This window comes from Bombus pyrosoma, linkage group LG11 (assembly GCF_014825855.1).
Source record: "Bombus pyrosoma isolate SC7728 linkage group LG11, ASM1482585v1, whole genome shotgun sequence".
Lineage (NCBI taxonomy): Eukaryota > Metazoa > Arthropoda > Insecta > Hymenoptera > Apidae > Bombus > Bombus pyrosoma.
In genome coordinates, this window is record NC_057780.1 from 1,333,673 (window position 1) to 1,354,235 (window position 20,563).

Consider the following 20,563-nt stretch of genomic DNA (forward strand, 5'->3'; position numbering starts at 1 on the left):
TAGTCTTTGAGACAACGAGATTATCGTTTATGTATCAACATATTTCGATCTAAGTTAGAATCGTACAATCTTTCTTTTATTTGAAAGAATTTTACGATCAATTGTCACTGAGAATTACAAGTAAATTTTTCTGGCGTGGTACTATGCCGTGTTTAATAAATGTTTGTCGCGTGTTTGATTCTAGTTGAATCTAGTGCTTAAATCTAAAGGGTAATGTTTTCTTAGCCTGCGGATTTGATTCGACGTGTCAAGTAATTGAATAACTAGCGGCTTTTGCTTGTTATTAACTCTTATGTTATATCTATTACTGAATTTGGATATTTCCTCTTTGAGGTCGCGATGTATCGTTTCGTTGGTAACACATACCGATTGGAATCGTTGAAGAATTTCCATGTTGGAATTACTCGTTGTTGCCCACAGTTGGATTCCATAGGTCCAAACAGGTTTTAATGTACATAGCCTTATTTTATTCTGCGCGCTTAAGTTGGAACGTCTGCAAATGAACCAGTAGAATTATTTTAATTTTGATTTAAGTTGTTTATAATATAAGTCAGTTTATAATATAAGTAAGACAGTCAAACAACTGTCGCGACACTGACGATAAGATGATTCTAACTTGGATAAATCTTCCCTAAAGAAAAGCTTTCGTCCGGCTTGCTCCTGTCGAAATACGGTTTACATTTACAACCCTCTTCCCGTCCCTCTAAAAACTACGAGAAAACCTACGCGTTACATTATACTTAATTCGCGATTAAACAGAACAAAGGCAAATAAAAATGTTCAACACGTCCAAGCCGGCGCGTCTTTCTGTACTCTGCGCGGAGTGTTCCTCCGCGATACGATATGTTGTTTCCATGTCATTCTTCTGTCCAAAATCATGGCCAGATACCTGACTGACTCTTTGTTTGGGATTGGAATATTATTTATGGTCACCTGTGGGCAGGTTTGTTTCCGCAGCGTGTGGTGGTTATATGACTGGATAGAATCGTAGAATATCGACGAAAGAATAAATAGAATGCTCGTTTGAACGAATGCGCCTATCTCAGTGACATTTTCATACTTTCAATAGGATCCGTCGAGTGTTACGATACACGCGCACGTTACGACACGTTTGATTCAAAATGAACTAGGATAAGTGTAGCAAAGTGTTTGAGAAGATAGACACGATTTTGCTCGTCACGAAGACGAATTCTATTTTTACTTGATTTTCAATTCGCTGGAGAGTAAACAGCTAGTCGGTAGATTAAAACATTTCCTGAAATTTCGCTGTTCCCTGCTGTCATTAACGAACGTTTGTCGATCGAACGTATTTATCAGCCACATCGACGTAAACTTTTTCCAGACAATACTTCATTTTTACACGCGTTTCGGGAAATTTCGATACGACCACACGCGAGCTTCGATCGGCGAAAAAAATGTCTCGCTATGGAGTTGAAAATTCGACGAGCGCGTGGGGACATCATCAACGAGGTTACGTGACCAGTGAAATTAATTGCATCGCGTTCAAACGACCGAACAGAGACAAAAATAGAACAGAATATATGGATTTAAATATATATGTTGAAACTACGTTCTAAAAATGGAATAGTCTACGATCTGTGATAGTTCGCTTCGATCGACGTTCGATCTTTAACTTGTCTATCGAAAACCATATGATTAAAAATAACGTGGACAACGGAACGAAGGAAGGGAACTAATTAAAATCCGTCTGGAAGCTAAATTAAAAGTAACGAAGCACGGAGTTTATAAAGACGATCGATAACGCTAACGGGAGTGCTTAATAAAAGTAGAGTAATATTTTCGCTTAAATCAATTCTGTCGGAATAAATTCTTGCATTTTCGCGAGAAAGACCGGGGAAAAAAAATAAGTTTGGAAGCTTAAGAGAGGCTTTGTATTTTACGTTTTAATCTTTCAATTAGAGGCACCTACGCGAAATGTACGGCTTACATAAATTTCGAACGAGAACGTTGAGGCAAAGGTTGGTGGGTTTCGATAAATTTTACATATTTTCATTCAAATATCGGCTCATGAAGCAACTTAATTTATTGCACAAGCGTGCGGATTAACTGCATCCAACAAGAAGCTCCACGGAATATCGTGTTTCTCTCGCAGCTGCGTTGTAAAGGTTTTAAGGAAGCTTTAAACTTCAAACGCGTTGTAGTTGGTGGTCGAATCGCGTTGCCTGTAAATCCAGCGAACAGAATTCAATCAGAGATTTCCCCATTAAATATAACACAAACTCGCGAAAGAATTTGGACATTCGTAGAAACATTTTACGAATATGTCGCTTGTGTTATACGAAACGCTTGGAAATTTCATTCGATTAATATGTCAGATTTAATATATACAAAGATATTTTCTGTGTCAAGCGTTTGAGTACTCTAGCGAGGCAGCGTACATTTGTTTCAAAATTACATCGATATCGTTTGATAATCGTTGGAGAAAGTCGGACAAGTATCGTAGATTTTTGTCGATTTCTTCAGCAACTATCATATCTTTGTTTTATTAGGTTGTCCGAAAAGTTCCTTTCGTTCCATAAGGTGATAATAGATGAACAACAATTTCTGTTTCGTATCATTTTATCGAATTAGCTATGATCCATTTCGTTCTACGTCTATTATTATTATTACTCGCGCATAATACAATCTAAGACTAATATAAAAGAAAAAAACATTGTGCGTCTATTATTTCCTTATAAAACGAAAGAAACTTTTCGGACAACCTGATAGATCAAAACGTAACGGAGGAAACGGAAAATAAGTACGAAAGACGCTTGTATCCGTAGGGAACTGTAGTGGCTTTTATGCTCGAGCGAATTCTCAGTTGCGTTATCATTTTGTTGGAACAAATTCGTAGTTTCTGAATTAGCTGTACACGCGATTACGTTAGTACTAACGCGCTGTTGCCTCGTAATGGTAATCGTGATTAACGTAGCTCATAGGAAATGCAAAGGAACCAACGATTCGTGAATAAACGTTTTTAACGATACACATATTCCAAACTACCGAACTGCAGATTTGTTTTATGATACGCAGATAGAGTTCCCTTAGAGTTTCTCAAATTGCTCTTGTAATTAAATGGTGTGCCGTGCGATTAAAGTAAAATAAGAGTAAAAATAAAATAAAATAAGAAAATCTTGCAAATCGTATTTAATTCAATCGTATAAAATTTCTGTTATTTTTGTGTTGATCGATCGATATCCGATGTCCTTCCGAGAAACGTAAAACATCATCGCCATTTCTTGCGTATCGAATCACGGTGCAATGAAAATTAGAAAGCGACGAAAGAATTAAGAAAACGACGCTTATAGGAATTCATTTACGAAGAATTATATTTTTCTTGAATGTAGAGACAGCAGTAACAGCGGCAATACTCATTGTGTCTGACGTACGCGGTACAATATCCCTGCAACTATTTACCTCTAACTTAATCTAATTCATTCCGTCCTAATTCTACGTTCCAACTGTGATAAAATCTCGCGAGACTAGAACTTAATTGCATTAGTACCCTTGCGCAACCGAATGTCTTCATTTTGTTTCTACGTTTCTTGTTTCAATTAAAATATTAATTTTCCAACATGGAAGTACATTAATACAATATTATTGTAGCGGATTACGCCCCTTTCTCCCTTAAACACTTCAATTTCATTTTCCAAACCTCGTAACGTAATATTAGCGTAAAATAATATTCACCCTTGTTCGCAAAAAAAAAAAAGAAAAAAAAGAGAAGAAAGAAAGAAATCGAAAGTTAACGAGTAGGAAAAAATGGAAATTAAAAATAGGAAAAACGAAAGATGACGAAACGTTGGTCAAATCGAATATGGCTTTGTATAGAAACGAAAATAAAAGGAAGTAGTTGCAGTTGATCGTCCTTGGAGTTGGCTGTCCAGGTATAATAAACGAGTTCTCGTGCGATTTGTTCGCGGCCGCGCGTGCACGTAGGAACAGAGGCTTACACGGTGGCATGGTGTGACACGTATTTTATGGTTGTGTAGAACATGGCCTGGCCAGGTTGTAACGCAGTTGTTTGCCGCGCTTGTTACCGCTAACTAATGTATTTCCCGCCCATTCGATACCGCGATCCACCGATCAAGGGATCCACTGAAAAACGATACAAGTGGGGGATTAGTAGAGTGGTAACGGGGAAATGATAAAAAGTGCCGGACAAATTGGACGTTGTGAACATAGGGGATAGTGGAATGGAAAGACCATGACTATTTCCAAGTCGCTGTTCCCGCTTGTTTACTAGTTTTAACGACAGCGCACGCTAATTTGCCGCTTGTTATACAAAGTGTTTCAAGTAGAGAATATATTTCAGAATTGTATATTTAGCGATGCTTACAGCTTAACGTACAAAGTGTTCCAAACGTGGAACATCAATTTACTAATGGATTTCAACTCTCGAGGCGCAAGTGACGCCTACTTGAAAATCGCGTCTACTTGTTCTCTTAATTTCTTGATCCTCGCGCTGAACAATTTACGTCGACGTGAATTTTTCCTCGAGAAAATATTAAACGAAATACCGTACGTACGATTTTCTTTCTTCGATGTTGCAAGATCTACGAAGACGTAACTTTCATAAGAAAGTTACTCGGAATGTAACGATGGACACGTTTCTCGATGTTTAACCGACTCGTTAACGAAAACGAGTAAAACATGCCCGAGACGGAACGATAAATCCGTTTTAATCAACAGGAATATTTCACGCGCGAGCGTTCGAATAAATAACCTGGCGCAACAAGAGAAAAACAACCGAGAGGAGGAAGTAAAATACGGGGGAGAAAAATCTCGGAGCACATTTTCAAAGTGTGCACGACTTAAACGCGAGCAACATAACGAATGAAGAAAATAGTACAATACGAGGTAGATGGGGGGGAAAAAGGAAGAGCGTAGCCGAATAAAAAGGATGCCGCGGAGAAGAACAGGCAGGGAAATAAAAGCTAGCAGAGGGGTCGAGTAAATTACAACGCGTAGAATGTCCCCCGGAAGGGGAAGGCGCATGGTGTATCGCGGTTGGCGAGAAGTTGTTCGTTTTTTCCTGAACAGAAACGAATGTACAGCGTCATAGGAGCCCGTTGGTATTTATTTTTTCTCTCGAAACGGTTTTTCGATTCGTCTATCGGCGATCGATCGCCGAACAACGCGGCGAGATCGTTTGTCGAATAGACCGCAGAGCGCGTGTGCTTTTTCTCTGGCGTTATTCGTGGGCAAAAAGGAAAGCGCGGACGCCACCGGCATAGAAACAGGGTCAACAAGTGCCGCTATTCCGCGATGCATCTGTACGAGTAGAAATTTCAAGAGAAACTGTAACCTGAGTACGCGTAGTTCACCATCGAGTTGTATCTGTGTCATTTTTTCGGAGGATCGATCGCCGTTCCGGCGTTTTCGATGGGATCCAAGCTGAAATTCGTTGCGTTTGGTTATCTACTTGGGAGACTTGGCCGATTTTGATGGGTTTAGACGCGGGAAACGGGTCGACGTTGAAATATTTCGATAACTTGGAGATTTAGGTGCGACGCGAGTTGCGTGTTGAAACAACTTTTGAATTTGAAATATCGATGTATAGATGGCGGATGTTTGGACGTTTACAGGAAATATAAGGGCGTACAGGCTATAAAACGCATATAATTTACGAGCATGTACAGAATGTTCGAAGTAAAGTACTCGTTATAAGGATCGTAACTTGACCATTCTTATAAATCGTCCGCGCTATTCCAAGTTTCGGCGCAGTCAAATAAACTGGTTCGCGCAAATACAGAGCAGCTCGTTCACTGCCAGGCAAATTTTATTTGTCGCGAAGACAGTACGAAAGTGGCACTTACGGTAACTTGAAAATGAACATGAACATTACGAGATTACTCGTAGCTGGTGTCGCTGAATAAAATTCCTGTCCCGACGCCACAAATCAAAGACCAGATATCTCGCAGTCGGCAGTGAATAGGGTGGAACGATGATCCATCGTTAAAATAACGAAACGGGCGGTCGTTCGTCAGTGGTCGCGATCGATCGTACGAATTGATAAGTCTATTGATAAGCGTATCTTAAGAACAACGAACCAGTCGATAAAATTGTATCGATGGAACCTAATTAACACGAATATCGAAAGGGTAACGAGTGACGTGAAGAACGTCAGGGTAAAATGTTAGAGTAAAAGACGAAGAAGCTCGAAACACTCGTGGAACCATGTGATCATAAATTAATTTATTAAATTTTCTTTTGAAGTAACCACAGTGTGACTGGTTATTTCACAACGTAGCGAAGGAAAGTTAGACGAACCGCTACTTTAGGCTCGCGTTAAACGTAGAAACATGAAATGCAACGAGCAACGTACGCTAGTTGTTACACCTATATACATCTATTTTTTCCAATCACGCCCGACTAATGCGACATAGTTGAAAGAAAAAGAGCCGGTCGACACATATACGTAGCTTGAAAAAACCTACGAATGAATAGGGACGTCGGAAGATCGTGAAAACTGATAACAAATGCATCGTGTTTATTCAGGTTCGCTGTCGTATTAAGAAAAGTCTTTTGTTCTCTCGCCAACGTCATGTCGCTGTTCGAGTTATTAGCGTTTTTCCTTTCTCGCGTCGACGTACAGTGATTCGATGTGAGCGTAGAAGGAAAAAGAGAACCGCACGGTTCTCTCGGTTTCAAGAAGATATCACGGTGCTCGCTCGAACATCGATATTTGTCCGATATGAAAATGTTTGTGAAAATAAATTGTGCATCGCATCGAGAAGCGAAAACGTATCGCGCGGTGATATTTCTGTACGTATTCAGTCGTGACAGATTTCGAATGAAACGTACAAGGTGTGCTAGTAGCAAAACGTGTTAATAGCGTTAGTATTAGTATACGAAACGACGCTGGAATATTCTACGAGTAAAAGTAAGAAGAATGTATGCTGTTGTATGTTTCAAGACGGAATAACGAACGATTCGTTAAAAAATCATAATATAATAAAATGATAACAACGAATTGTGCTTATTTTAAATCTAACAATTAAATGTTTATCGTTAACGGGATTAAAGCTGAAAGAGCGTGGACATCGAGCCTGGGTGAGCAAATACGATGTTCTCGAGCATATCGACGGCATTGTGGTCGGATAGTGCTACTTAACCTTTAACCTTTGAACGGATAGAAGATTCGGTGAAAGGATGGTCTGTATTCGTGTATCGGTCATTACAGATAATTCTTTGCCTCTTGATCAAAAACGGAACAGAGAAGCTGTTCGAGGTTCTGTCCGGATTACTTTTGTAAAGACTGCCTTTCCTATTCACTGAATTTGTTCGTTAGAAATAAAGACAGAAAGAAAATGGGAGGAAGAAACGTGATTCGCGTAGCCGGTGCATCGATTGCGGTGTCGGTTACCTAAAATACAGGCCCCAGTTTTCGTATAGCCAAGCCGACATCGAAATAAGGGAAAACCACTCGACTGAATTTCGCTCGATGCTTCTGTTACGCTAAATTTGCGAATTCTCCGTCCTTTAGCCTTTCTGCGAATTATCCGCGGTCACTCGACGAGAGCGTTCGATCGCGGATAAATTGCATAAAAATCTCGAAAAATACTTGTATCGATCGAGCTTGTATTTAGAGATTCGTGAGAATCGTAATTTTGCTAACTTTCCCGTGGGCTATCTACGCCAACTTTAAATCAGCGATGTTCATAAAATTATCCTTCGGTAAACTATTTTACAAATAAATGAATAATAAGTCGATGACTAAAAGAGAATATCAGTTCATTTTTCAATAGCAGAAATTTGAAAGTACAAAACCGCTGAAAACGCGAGTAGCACGCGAGAACACATCGAATATCCAAACGTCTAACGTAACCTAAATTGTACGTCCGATGAAATAAATGTATGTCCGAATGTATAATACTCGTTAAAATATTCAACGCGCGAAGAAACGTATCTTTCCTTAGGCACCGGTTCCGTAACGCCATTGCCGAAATATATTCATCGGCGTCGCATGATTCAGCTGCTCGTTATGAATCCGAATAAATCACAACTTCGTACGAAAGGAACGATCAAAGTTTCATCGAAGACAGTTGACGGAATGTGGCAGTTTCCGCTAGACTACTGCGTCTTCTAGCAGTAGCCTGACGGTAAGCGGTAGATCGATCGATTTTGGCACTAGGACCTCGGCAATTGTAGTTTCGAGCAATGTTTGCTCAATAAACCTCTGTGGACCCGACAAACTAACCGCTATTAGCCGCGGGCTCTCGAGCTGGAAGTTATTAATTGCATTGGTGGTACGGACCCCCGTGTAAACCATTGGGCACACGAGAAATTAGGGTGTTCCTCGTGAAACGCTGAATAACTGAATCGCGCCACTTGCACGAGCTGCACTTTGACGACGTATTGCCTGTCCGTTCGCTTCCGATTATTAAATTTCACATACGGTGCCCGTCGTCTACCCGTCTAACCGATGGTAGATCTATCGATAGAGATCACGTGTCTGTGAAATTATTATTAATTATCGTCCCTTCGGTCGCCATTGTTTCCACCGACAATGGAGAATGCTTGGCGAAGGATCGGTACTTGCTTAAGGGATGAAACGGTAGTTAGAAGTCACAGCGTTGTAAATTATTTAGTTCGCGTTCGTTCCAGTCACTCGATTCTCTTTTTAATTCTTTTTTATTTACTTAGTTTGAAATATTCCTTCAAATTTCCGCTATCCTGCTGGATCAACCCCGTTGAGGTTGAGGTCGACTGATCGAAGAACGAGTGGATGAATTTGTGATAGAAAAGTATATTGAAATAATTAAAGGTATAAGTGTAAGTGTAAATTTATGCCGATTCGGATCCTTACTCTCTTAATGTTATTAGACAATAAACAATGGAACGATAAGGAGCACGTTCATATATTTGTAGCAAAAGGACATTACCAAAAAAGTTAAGCTTATAGCTTGGGCTAGAGGCTACAGGGAACGTCAATAGAAATCTGTTCATCAGTTTCTTTGTTGCTAGACCTTGCAATCCAAAACATAATGTATACTCAAGGGTACAATAATATGTACCTCTCCTTATTTAGAATATTTCTGCGTAATAGCAGTCTCCAGGTCACGGATATACATAAATAAAGACGTAGAGTTTTTCTTGAACTAGTTACTTCGACAAGGTCGCTCGACTTTGAATAATTTGAAACATTTTACTGATATAAACTCATTGTTTTATTTGATTTCTATGATTTATTTGGTTTCCCTATTTAAGGGATTGGGATAGAACATATCCCAGAGATGAAAAGAAGCAACGACTTTTTGAAGAAAGATACATCAAGAGCCATATTAAAATGTACGTTGTTACTAACGTTTCTTTTTATTTGCGATAGTAACAGAAATATTATCCGGAAGGTTATGCAAAAATCGTATGGCCAAATAGTACGGGTTAATTTAAATGAAACAAGCACGAGAGTGTGTTGATTTTATGAAATTCATTTGCGAGAGTTTAGTAAGCGTTCACGTGTGTAAATAAGTTGAAACAAGATTATTATATTAATTAAACGATATAATATCCGTTCATGCTTAATGTAAAATATTAAGAGGAAATTTCATTAAAAAAGCAACATATCCGGTGGAATTATAGTCCACGCACGGAATATTTTTATCGAATATCATATTTTACGAACATTTGATACGCAAGTGTTTCGTGTATACGTTTCTTTGCCGTTCTTTCCTTCCCGAATTCACAACCATGCTCGAATTTCTTTCGCGGTGTTATATTAGTTTCCGTCACGAAGCTGGAAACCCGAATTTAAAAAATTCACATGCACGGACTCACGAAAACGTTCGAAATAAATTTCAAAATGTTTTATGCAACAAGTACAATACGGTCGTAAAATTGTTCTATGCTAAGCATTGAAATACTTTCGTGAGCCGGTATGTTGGTGTAATTGCTATTAAATTGGAAAGATTTAGCGCGCACGAAGTGTGCCGCGTTTTAACACCCGTACGATTTTCCAACGAGCTGAATAATGACGCAATTAATATAATGACATAATGAAATTTTTTCCCGGCTAATTGTTGAATTATCGCGCTGCGAATAAATTGTTGCCCGCAAGTTGCGATAGAAGGCATGGCGTGTTGATTGCACAACGTTGCAACGTGTAAGCTGTGCATTGCGGTAATCATGCGTATGTTGTAAGCTTGCAGTACCGCGAACGATGGACTATCAGTAGCGCAGTATGCAGTGTAAGCTTTGTAGCGCGTCTAGTAGAAATTTTCAGCGCAAATAACGTTTCTGACAGTGATGAAATATGCAAACCGGAACGCGTGTAACCTAACTGTTTATTAATAACTCTATTCACAAGTTGGTAACTTATTCGTACAATGGCTTAAGAATTGCAGTAAATAAAATAAATTTCGTTCGTTGGCCTGCTATTTCTATTTATTGAAATTTGAGCTTTTTAGTTTGCATATTGTACCTTTTCGTTTATCTTTCGGAATTGTAAACCGATACTTTTGGAACGAGAAACCTCTATAATTCGTATAAGAAACTTTCAACGTTTACTTTGCATTGAGCTTTTGTTTTTTTAAATTAGTTTAATGTTAAACTATATTTAAATTAATCCTGCGCGTTACGCGTATATTCGAATGTGTATGTCCTTTGATATTTTTTCTTTAATATCATGTAATTTGTACTTTACAATTTGTCCAGCTGGACATTCGGCAAATTTTTCTAGCTCTGTTGCTAAATAACATGTGTATGGCTACCCCCAGCGGGATACCATCGTCCTTTAACGTTGGAAGGAGATCTTCAATCTTCTTTTGTTAATATAATTTTAAGTTGAAACGAACCTCGATAGAGAAAAATCTCACAGTCCACTTTCTAAAATCGAATTATCAGTGTTCTACTTTCTAAAATGAATGAAAATTAATCGCTCGCGTACAAACGCTATTTCACAAGAAGATGAACAAATCGCGCAGGATACACGTAGTTCTTGGACGTGATAACATTAAGCCCTTTTCGCCACGATCCTGTCGAACGATTAATCCGCGCAGGGTTTTAAAAAAACCTTCGTGCGCTCGCAACGGAAGCGAATGCATGTTCTTCGCTCGTGAACAGATTACGCGATACGCTCGCGTGTTAGTCTCGCGCGAATTTGTTTTTCGTTCACCGTACGAAGCAACAGTAGGTTGTAATCCAATCGCGAGAGGACAGTACGAGAATAAATGCTGCTCTGTCCGTTTATTCGTAACCCTTTTTCATTTTGTATTTGCCGTTAGTTACACGCGACCATGCAATAACGCACTTGCGTAATTTCTAGCCTTGGTCAGCTTTCTCGATAAATTAACGCGAAACAAGAACGACGCGAAGAAAAGAGGATATCTCATGGAATATTTATTTCGTTCTTGAGATTCGTTGCTCGATGGTTGCGTTGTATGATGCGGAAAATAGGAAATAATTTCTCCACTGAACTAGAATACGTTCTACACTATACGTCTCCATTGTGTTAATTTTTTAGTGTTTTGTGTAGTTCTTTTTACAGGATTTCTTTCATTATTGTTCATATATAGGTCAGTTAATATCGCGTTTCACAACGTTTAGGATACTTACGTCGGATAAGCGTTTGGGAGTAGGATGCTCAGGATAATTAACATTCAGGATCAAGCCACTTTTGTAAACATTTTGTAAACATTGTAAACGTACATTATACTAGAAATAGTTGAGCGCGTTAATGTTGTGTAATCATCGCGATATCACGTACATTACCGGCCGCTTCTGGGTATTTTCTCGTTAATCCAAGAAACCAAGTACACTTACGAGTTTAACGTAGTAAAACATGGCGATACTCTGAAACGTGTTTTATCAAAGAAACATTTTTAGTATATACAACGGTAACGAAGAGAAATACAAATGCTGCTACAAAAAATGAAAAACGAAAAGCGAAACATTTACGTTCCTTCGCTCTTCTGCCCCTTGTTGCCTGCATTATCACCTGGATTTCGTTAGACACCGAGGCAAAACTTTTTCATTCGCACAACTGCCACTTGTCGCGTGAGTACCACCTGCGTGAGACATCGAAATAATTTGGAAGTTTCTGGGTAGAAACGACAGCTGTTAGAACAGTTTGCCGAGGCAAGGACGAGAAGAAATTGTTTGTATTATGGTGGCTGTCTAGTCTAACAGGTATACAGCGGCTCACGAATATATTTCAACATTTACCATAGAAAATTTTGATAAACCCGTTACGCGAATCGTGTGAAATTTCACTAGCACTGTAGTTTCTGTACTCCATGATAATTGTGCAAAGGCTCTAACAATTCTAATATTTCACAAAGTTCAAAGTTCTTAAAATTGGTTTCAACGAGTTTCCTGTAACACGTAATGATACAGGGTGGGGCGATAATCGTGGTACAACCGAGCGAGGGATGATTCCACCTGAAAGGATAAGCAAGAACTTTGCCATAACATTTTTGCGAGAATCGAGAAAATTAAGTTTGAAGATTTATCCAGTATATTTGAATTTTTGCTAATTGCGGACTAAACGAGCGTAAATATTCGACAGAGGGTTCAGCTACGTTTGAAAATAAGTCAAGAGCGTGGAATAATACTTTTTCACAAGACGCTTCATCTTCGAGAAAAATAAATTTGGAAACGTATCAGGCGCGTGTACAAGTCCTCAAAAGGGAAAAATCTTGTTCCACGTTTTTTACTTATTTTCACGCGTATAATAATCTCCTGTGAATTGTTTATTCATACACCTAACCGATATTCAGCCAAACGATAGTACGCACAGTCGACCAACTTGGAAACTCGATTTTCTCGGAAACGAAGCGTCGTATGAAAAATGTTTATCCTATATTTTCCACTTATTTTTTCACTTAGAATCGATCATTCCCTGTCCGGTTGCGCTACGACTACCGCTCGACTCTGTACATTCGTAAAATGTTTCTATAGGTCGTAGTGAAATTTCCAAGTGTTTCGTACAAGACACCTGACATACTCTCGTAAAAGACTGTTATAATCGTTCGAATAGTTTCGCGAGCAACCGCGAAGGCTTTCGCTTACGGGTCTGAATCGTACGTTAGATGGAACGAATTGTAACGACCCTGTGAAAGGGTTGCGAGGGTGCGGCATGACGGTACGGAGTTCAAGAGTTGCCGATAGATTCATTAGGACGGTGGCATCAGGAAACTTGAGGGAGAAGCGTGTTTTCGGTCGAACTTCCGGTCAAATTGAATCACACGGAATTTCGTGGTAACAATCTTCTATTTGACTTGGACCGACCGTCTGATTTACTGCGGCCTTTGAGTCTACATACGTCGTTCAAAGCGATTGACTCGAACGGGAACTCGCTTTGTCTGCCTGACGAGTTTCGTTCTTCCTACGGATTCTTTTGAAACGACCGGGCAAATTGGTCTTCTTTTATCGTTCGGTTGCTCGTTTTTTAAACGTTTCTCGATACGCTCCGCCAAAGTTGCAATTGTTTAGTCCGCATTTGTTCCCTATGGATTTTGTTGCGTTAAATTGTTTTTGAACTCGCGCGTTCATTAAAATCTTCGTAACCGTGTTAGTTTATTTGGTGTTTTCTTTTTGCAATCTCGTATAGCGTTTCTACAATATTATTCTACGCTCGTGCCGCGCAATCCTATGTAATTTATTTCTTAGGTAGAAAGTAGGAAACATCTGTCAATAGCGTAATGGAAAATTGACGAAATTTCGAGATAAAACGCAGCTACGTTTAAAGGACTAGTTCGCTGATTTCCGTCCGATGATTATCGAATAAAACGTTACGACGACCGACAGATTACGTGCTTACATTTCCATTATTTTCTACTTCCTTTCTTTCTCGTTATTTCATAATCATCTCGCTAAAATCAATGGAAAATGAACTTGTTCTACGCGAGGTACGAATTTTTAAACACGTAACGATTACACGCACGAAAAATAAGGGCGCGTTAGATACGAACGATAATTTTAAATACAGCAATACGCACGTAAAGTAAATTATTTTAATATTAGTAAAAAAAAAAAAAAAAAAAAATTGCAAAATAGAAAGATATTCTATTAAATGTTCTACCGTATTTGCATCGGTTTCGCCTGAATTTCAAATTTGCATTGACCACGAACGTCCATCCTTCGACAGGAATTTTTTCCCCCTATAAATAATTCAAATGAAATATGAATTTCGAAAAGGGGAACGGATCCGTTAGAAATTCATTAAGACGATATTTGCAAAGAAGCGAGACACTGGAGAGTATACCGGGCTTTTCAGCGTGTAAAACTGTTAATCCGGCTGGCGAAAGGGTCGATCCTTTTTCTGGGACATACACATAGATCGGCGGAGTAACGCATTGATCTCTGGGCTGGCTTTGTGTCTCGTGAACCCGATTGGGTCAGCCCCAGGCAACCGGAGGTGTTATTTCCAAGTCCAGGGGGATTTCGGTAGGCTTGCCGGGATCGTTTGACATCGTGCACTGGGGTAGCTGAGTATAATTAACGACCGCATTCGTCTTGTTCCACGCTTTATCTTTAATTATCCAACGATAAGGTTCAATCGTCCGTGTCAATTTGTCGACATAATCTATCACCGCACGCTTTCAGCTTTATATCTTAAAGATAAGATTTATATAAAGATCTCTATTTGAAAATTGGTTTACTCGATAAAGGAGAACCTTGAAAAGGGAGGATTTTACGAGTGAAATGTTACGAAATTCGAAACACGAAACGCGAAGATAAATAAGCAAGATAAGAATAAGAAAGAAAATGAATATTAAAAGAATGAAATATTAAGAATCGATACTAAATATAGTTGCATTAAAATTTCAGATCAGAAGGAGACGAGAGGCACCGCGTCTCAACTTTCGAAACAGAGATGAGTTGAGAATCGACTACGATGTTGAGTCGTCTTTCGGCCGTGGTGGCCTCCATTTTGGTTCACCAGCTACACGTTTTGTGTGCCGCCACCTCATTAGGTAAGCGTATGCAAATTTCCAACGGTTAATTGTTTCACATGGTTAAATGTTTTTATTCGACTCTCTCCGCTCTACGATCCTACACTTCTATTGTCCGTACTATAAAAGTAACTTACATATCTTTTATGCGAGCCAGTTAACGATATCGTGGAACTTTGTATTTTTTGCTCTTACGTATATTCTGGCCTATTTCGCTTTTATTCGAAACATTCGCGTTTAATTCGATTTACTTGAATTTGCTAGATACACGGGATAATTTGATTCGAACGAATATAGGGCAGCTGTCAATACCAATTTTGCATTGTTCAAATATTAGCGCGATGCAGATTTTTACCAAATTGGAATCAAGGTTTGCGAATAAACAAATATTCCTCGTTCTATCGAAACAAATACATAGTTTCGAAACGTTCTTCCTTTTTTACGCTGTTCCAGAGATATTTCACACTCTGCTCTGCGATACTTACATCAGCTGTTTTACGAATTGGAAATATGTTATTTATTGTTGGACCGATCGAATCGACGATTCTTCGGTAAATGAGACTGAAAATAACAATGAACTTCGACAAATAACGAGCGTTAACGCATAAACGCTTATAGACGACGTAACGATAAAACAAAAGTGAAAAATTATTTTACGTATTTATAACCAAAGGACGATGTACGAGTTTAGTGGAATATCGTATATTTCTATGAAATACAATTTTATACAACTGCAGTCGCCAATAATCCTCGGGGGTGGATTAAATAAATAAACTAGAAAAGAAAAAAAAAGAAAGAAAAATTGTAAACACCGATAAAATATTTTTCTTTCTAAATATTCGATAGAGAAATCCGAATAACTCGTAAACATTTCTTTACTTTTTCGCAATGGATAGTAAAGAGGGAAAACATATACAGGGTGGTTGGTAACTGGTGGTACAAGCGGAAAGGGGGTGATTCTAGGCGAAAAAAGAAGTCGAAAATATAGAATAAAAATTTTTCGCTCGAGGCTTTGTTTTCGAGAAAATCGACTTTGAATTTTCGCTCGGTACGCGCGCACTTTATCACGTCTCGTTATAACGAATCTCACTGTAGATCGTTGTCTCGATGGATATTATTGCCGTGACGGAAGATTAGGAATACATAATGAAATAATATGAAGCAATCATAAAGTTTATTATTACAAAAATTGCCGAAAATGTTGCCCATTCTGCCGAACACATGGTACTGCTCTTCTAATTAAATTTCTATGAACACTTTCTAACGTATTCGATCGTTTTGAAGTATGAAAGGCTACAATAATCTTTTCCTTCAATTGCTCGCAACTTGCAATTTCTTCAGAATAGACAATTAATTTAATATGGCTCCATAAGTAAAAGTCAAGCGGAGTTAAGTCAGGAGAGCGTGGTGGCCAAGCTATTGTTCCAGCACGACCAATCCAGCCTTGGTAACGTTGGTTTAAAAAATCTCTCACACGACGACTAAAATGTGACGGTGCACCGTCTTGTTGAAAAGTATATATTGGGTTGGAAAGTAAGCGATTGCGGATTTTGTCATTACCATCAAATGACAAAATTCCGAATATTTGTCGTTTTTGAATCGGAATTTAAAAGACCAGTCGCGTTTCAACGATTGCTGACAGAAATTTGGTCGCAGTTAGTTTCTCCAGTTGTGTTGGCGTTAGCTGGAATTCAGGATATCTGATTCCTTGTCTTATCGAGACAGAAAATATCGAGGCGCGATTGTGAAAGTCAGCTATCAGTGAGGGGTCGATTATACGCGTTGAGTAACGGGCTGTGGGACGAACGGTCCGCTTCCAGACATTGTCCTATAATTTTCCAATTAAGGCATTGGATTCCCATAAATCCCATGGCCACGGATAGGATCCATAAATTGGACGCTGTACCGAGCGACAAGTCACGTACCGTTCGATGTGGTTTTCGATTCGAAAACCGCCACTTACGTTGTCCAATTTGAAATTGGAAAATGCTGCAAGAAAATGTGATCGGTTTAGTTTATTCCATCTTATATTGATTATATAAAAATATAAATGTCTAGACATTTTGAGTAATTTGATAATATTTCCATTCCTTCCGTATCCTTTCGTTCACAAATATACCTATATTATTTATTACAGTTTCTTATTTTATTATATTCCTCGCAACAAAAATTGGAAGAAGGGAGGAGTCGTATCATCGAAGCAGTTTAAAACGAGGTTGCCTGCGCAAACAATTTCCTTTGTACCACGGAGCTTGATACGAACCGGTCGAGTAATGCTACGGACGACATTCCCAAGACGTATTTCGAAATCCTGACCGGTAACCGCGTTTATCCTTCTTGCAAGATTATGTGCATCCGTCTTTCTAGCAGATATTAGAAGTCCTTTCGTTTCTTCTCTCTTTCGCCACTCTGTATATCTGTGTAGCCGTTGAATTCAGCTTCCGAGATTGGTCCTACCAGAAAGGACCACTTTCCTCTCTCTCCTTCTCCCTTCTTCGGGCTCTTTTTCTGTCTTGCTTCAAGCTGATAAATTTTCTCAGGATTATCCCGTCGTCCTTTCTAAAATCGTTTGAAACCCGAGCAGAGAGATCGGTTTGGCGAAACCAAACGCATTGACAAGCTTAGAAAAGTGTAACGCAGTAATCATAATACGATCGGTACAAGGAAGATTCTGAAACGTGAAAAGATAAGTCGAAAATGTAGGATGAAATTTGTTCGTACGATCATTCGTTTCGAAGAAAATCGAGCTTGAAAATTTATCGTCTGAGCTCGAACTGTGATAATTTCGGAGTGTACAACAGCGAATAATGAAGAGAAGGAATTTTCCACGGTTATGAAAACAAACGGAAAATGTAGAATTTCCAGTTTGGAAATTTGAAAATTGGTCGAGAACGAGGACAAGGCGGATTCTTAATTAAACGACCTATGCTCAAACTCTGTTCCCTCGAAAACGAGGCCTTAAATATTCGTTCTGTTCAGTCGGCAATTGGCCAATTTCGCGCGTAAAAAATAAATCTTCAAATTGAATTTTCTCAAAAAACGCAAAAAGCAATCGCTTCCTCGTAATACGATCGCTGGAAGGGACGGATCCCTTGTGTAGCAGCGGTCGAAAATTCAAGGAGAAACCGAGATAGCTTCGCGGTTAGATATGTTAAAACGGTTTTTCTGCAAATAACTCGGAATCGGCTAGTATCTCTTTCGCCGGTGGAAATAAAAACGGCTGGTTTCCATGTTGTAAGTCTTTCCGGAAGAACGGCCCAACGCCGTTTCAACCGCCGAATTTGATGGAAAGATATTGCTTCCCCTTGCGGTCTCTCGAATTCTACTTTCCTTACTTTATTTCCCTCGGCTGGCTGTGTCTCTTTCAGCCGCCACGGCCTTTATAACCGACGGAGATTGCTCAGTTTCTCCGGTTTCGACTCAAAGGAACTTTATTACTTTTTCCAGCTTTTCAATCGCGGGTAACGCGACAATAATGCCGCAAAAAATCGCTTACTTTGTTACATTTCACGTTTCCCTTAATTTTAATGCCCCGTTCTCCGCAAAGCACAGATTTTCATAGGATTCTAAATTCAGCAGCTACTTTTTCAACGACCGTTTCTAACCTTACTTTTCGATTACGTAACTTTAATTCCGCTGTTTTCGTCTAATCCCATCGTATTATATCGTGTTCTGTTTCTTTTTACGTTAATTCTTATTCTGGTCTCAACAAACGAACAACCTTTCGTCTCGTGCTTTCTTCTGAAGGCGATCAACTTTCGCGTTTCACGCAAAGTTGGAGCGAAAAGGTCACGAACGCTAGGAATTCTTCTTTCATTTTAGTCAAGCATTTTAATTAAGCGTGATATTTTTTTTTATTATTGATCTACGTGCTATATATACAACATGTACGAATTGTTGCACTCGTTATTTAAATATCACGAGAGAAACGTAACGTTCGAAAATGTTGGAAATCGAACTGTTGTAGAACGGAGTATATTAAGATATTAAAAAGCACAGAATGGAATAAATATGGTAAAATGTCGAAGTGATTGGAAGTTTTAACGGTTTGGCGCTTGGTAAAGTATAGCATAGGTGGCTGGGGCCTTGGAAGTTTTTAATGTTGTTCCAAGTTTTTCGATTTTTAGAGGAGCGTTTTTTCCGTAACAGGTAACGATTTTCGCGTAAAGTTTACGGTACAAAGTGTTTTGTATGGAGTTTAGAAGCTACCGTAGCCTCAATCTCAGTATGCTCCTGGGAGAAGGTTTTACAACTTCAAATTACTTTTACGTTATGAAAGTTAGCGGTTCCTATGCTTAGACGTTCGGGTTTAACATCTTACCGTATTATTTCTTATCAAACTAGTTGGTGAATATTAATCACGTTTATATATTTGGTAAAGATCGTTTTAACTTGTAACGACGTTCTCTCGACGATTTCATTTATTTAAAGTTTTCTAAACGCTCTGTGTGTGTTTCGAACGTAATCTCGAAACACGTCGATAAACAAGGTGACGCGATTTTTGATTTTCAACCGAAAGCAAACCCGATAAACAAATAATACATTTATCTGAAAAAACTTGGAAAATTTTCTCTATTTGTCTTGACAGAAATATAGAAATTTACGTATACATCCGTTTAAATATCCGGCCGACCACGAATGTGCGAATTGCGTGCTATGATCGAGTACTGTAGCGCGATATTTCAATATTTTCGCTCCTTAAACATTCAACGAACACACTGTACGTTTACCATCCTCTGTTATTCTTTTATTCGATTCAAGATTGGAACGTCAGAAACATCGTGTTCGAGTGAATGCGTTAAAAAGGGACAGTAAATTAACAAGCCGAACGAGTGTCATACGAATACAAATGGAAGAGCCCGCGCGTGTTTCAATTTTATTCGCGACGAATAGCTGCGCGATCACCGCGGGAATTATGCAAGAATTGTTTCGATATATGCGCAGGCATACGCGTGCATATCTGGGCATCGCAGAGTGAAACGATGCGAGAAGCACGCAGCTGCGAGCCGAAGGCGATTAAATTAACGAGCGGCACTTCATTTCAGCCTCGGCGAAATTACGAACCGAAGAAAGAGCGATTAAACAGAGTTATTATTTCAGTAGTCGATCGCGTCTTTGTTCGGATGCATTGCATCGATCGATTGAAATCTGTTGTCGCAGATATGTCGTTAACACTAGAATTACCACACCAGTCAAATTGACCGGTTTTACAATTTTATTTTCAAATTCCTACTTCGTGTTATATTTTCTTCCGCAATGATGTAATGACTTTCGCAATGATAATTAAAAGAATAATATAATGAATTTTATTTCGTTTTTTATGTATTCGAACTCGAAATAATTTTGTAGCGAGGCTACTTATGCCAATGACAGTCGAGATGACTGATACTTGTCGAAGCGTAAAAGGGTCCTGCGATCCGTTTATCGAACCCCAATTAACCAGCTTCCTCGTTTTCTACAACTTGCCACACGTTTTTCAAATTTTTACCGCCTATCATTCGATATGATTGTAGTATCAAAATAGTCTAGAGCAAGGACAAGAAAGGATGGTTTATTCGAAGTTAAGTTTAGTTTTACTTTAACAAGCAATACTCGATACAAAAACTGACCACAATATCTTCGTACTTCTTACTCTAACACTGGGCTCCCAACTTCTGTCTTCT

The 20,563-nt window shown here is 38.9% G+C and overlaps 1 protein-coding gene across 3 annotated transcripts in view; it reads left to right on the forward strand.

Moving 5' to 3' along the window:
• The window catches only part of LOC122573241 (peroxidasin-like), a 342,454-nt gene that overhangs the window by 74,530 nt on the left and 247,361 nt on the right, over positions 1-20,563 (forward strand). For all 3 annotated transcript variants that reach the window (XR_006318689.1, XM_043739338.1, XM_043739339.1), the window contains one exon: positions 14,776-14,921. Coding sequence is in view for 2 of the 3 variants with exons in the window: in XM_043739338.1 (XP_043595273.1) it covers positions 14,843-14,921 (79 nt within the window). In the remaining variant the exon portion in view is untranslated. The remainder of the gene's footprint in view (positions 1-14,775; positions 14,922-20,563) is intronic.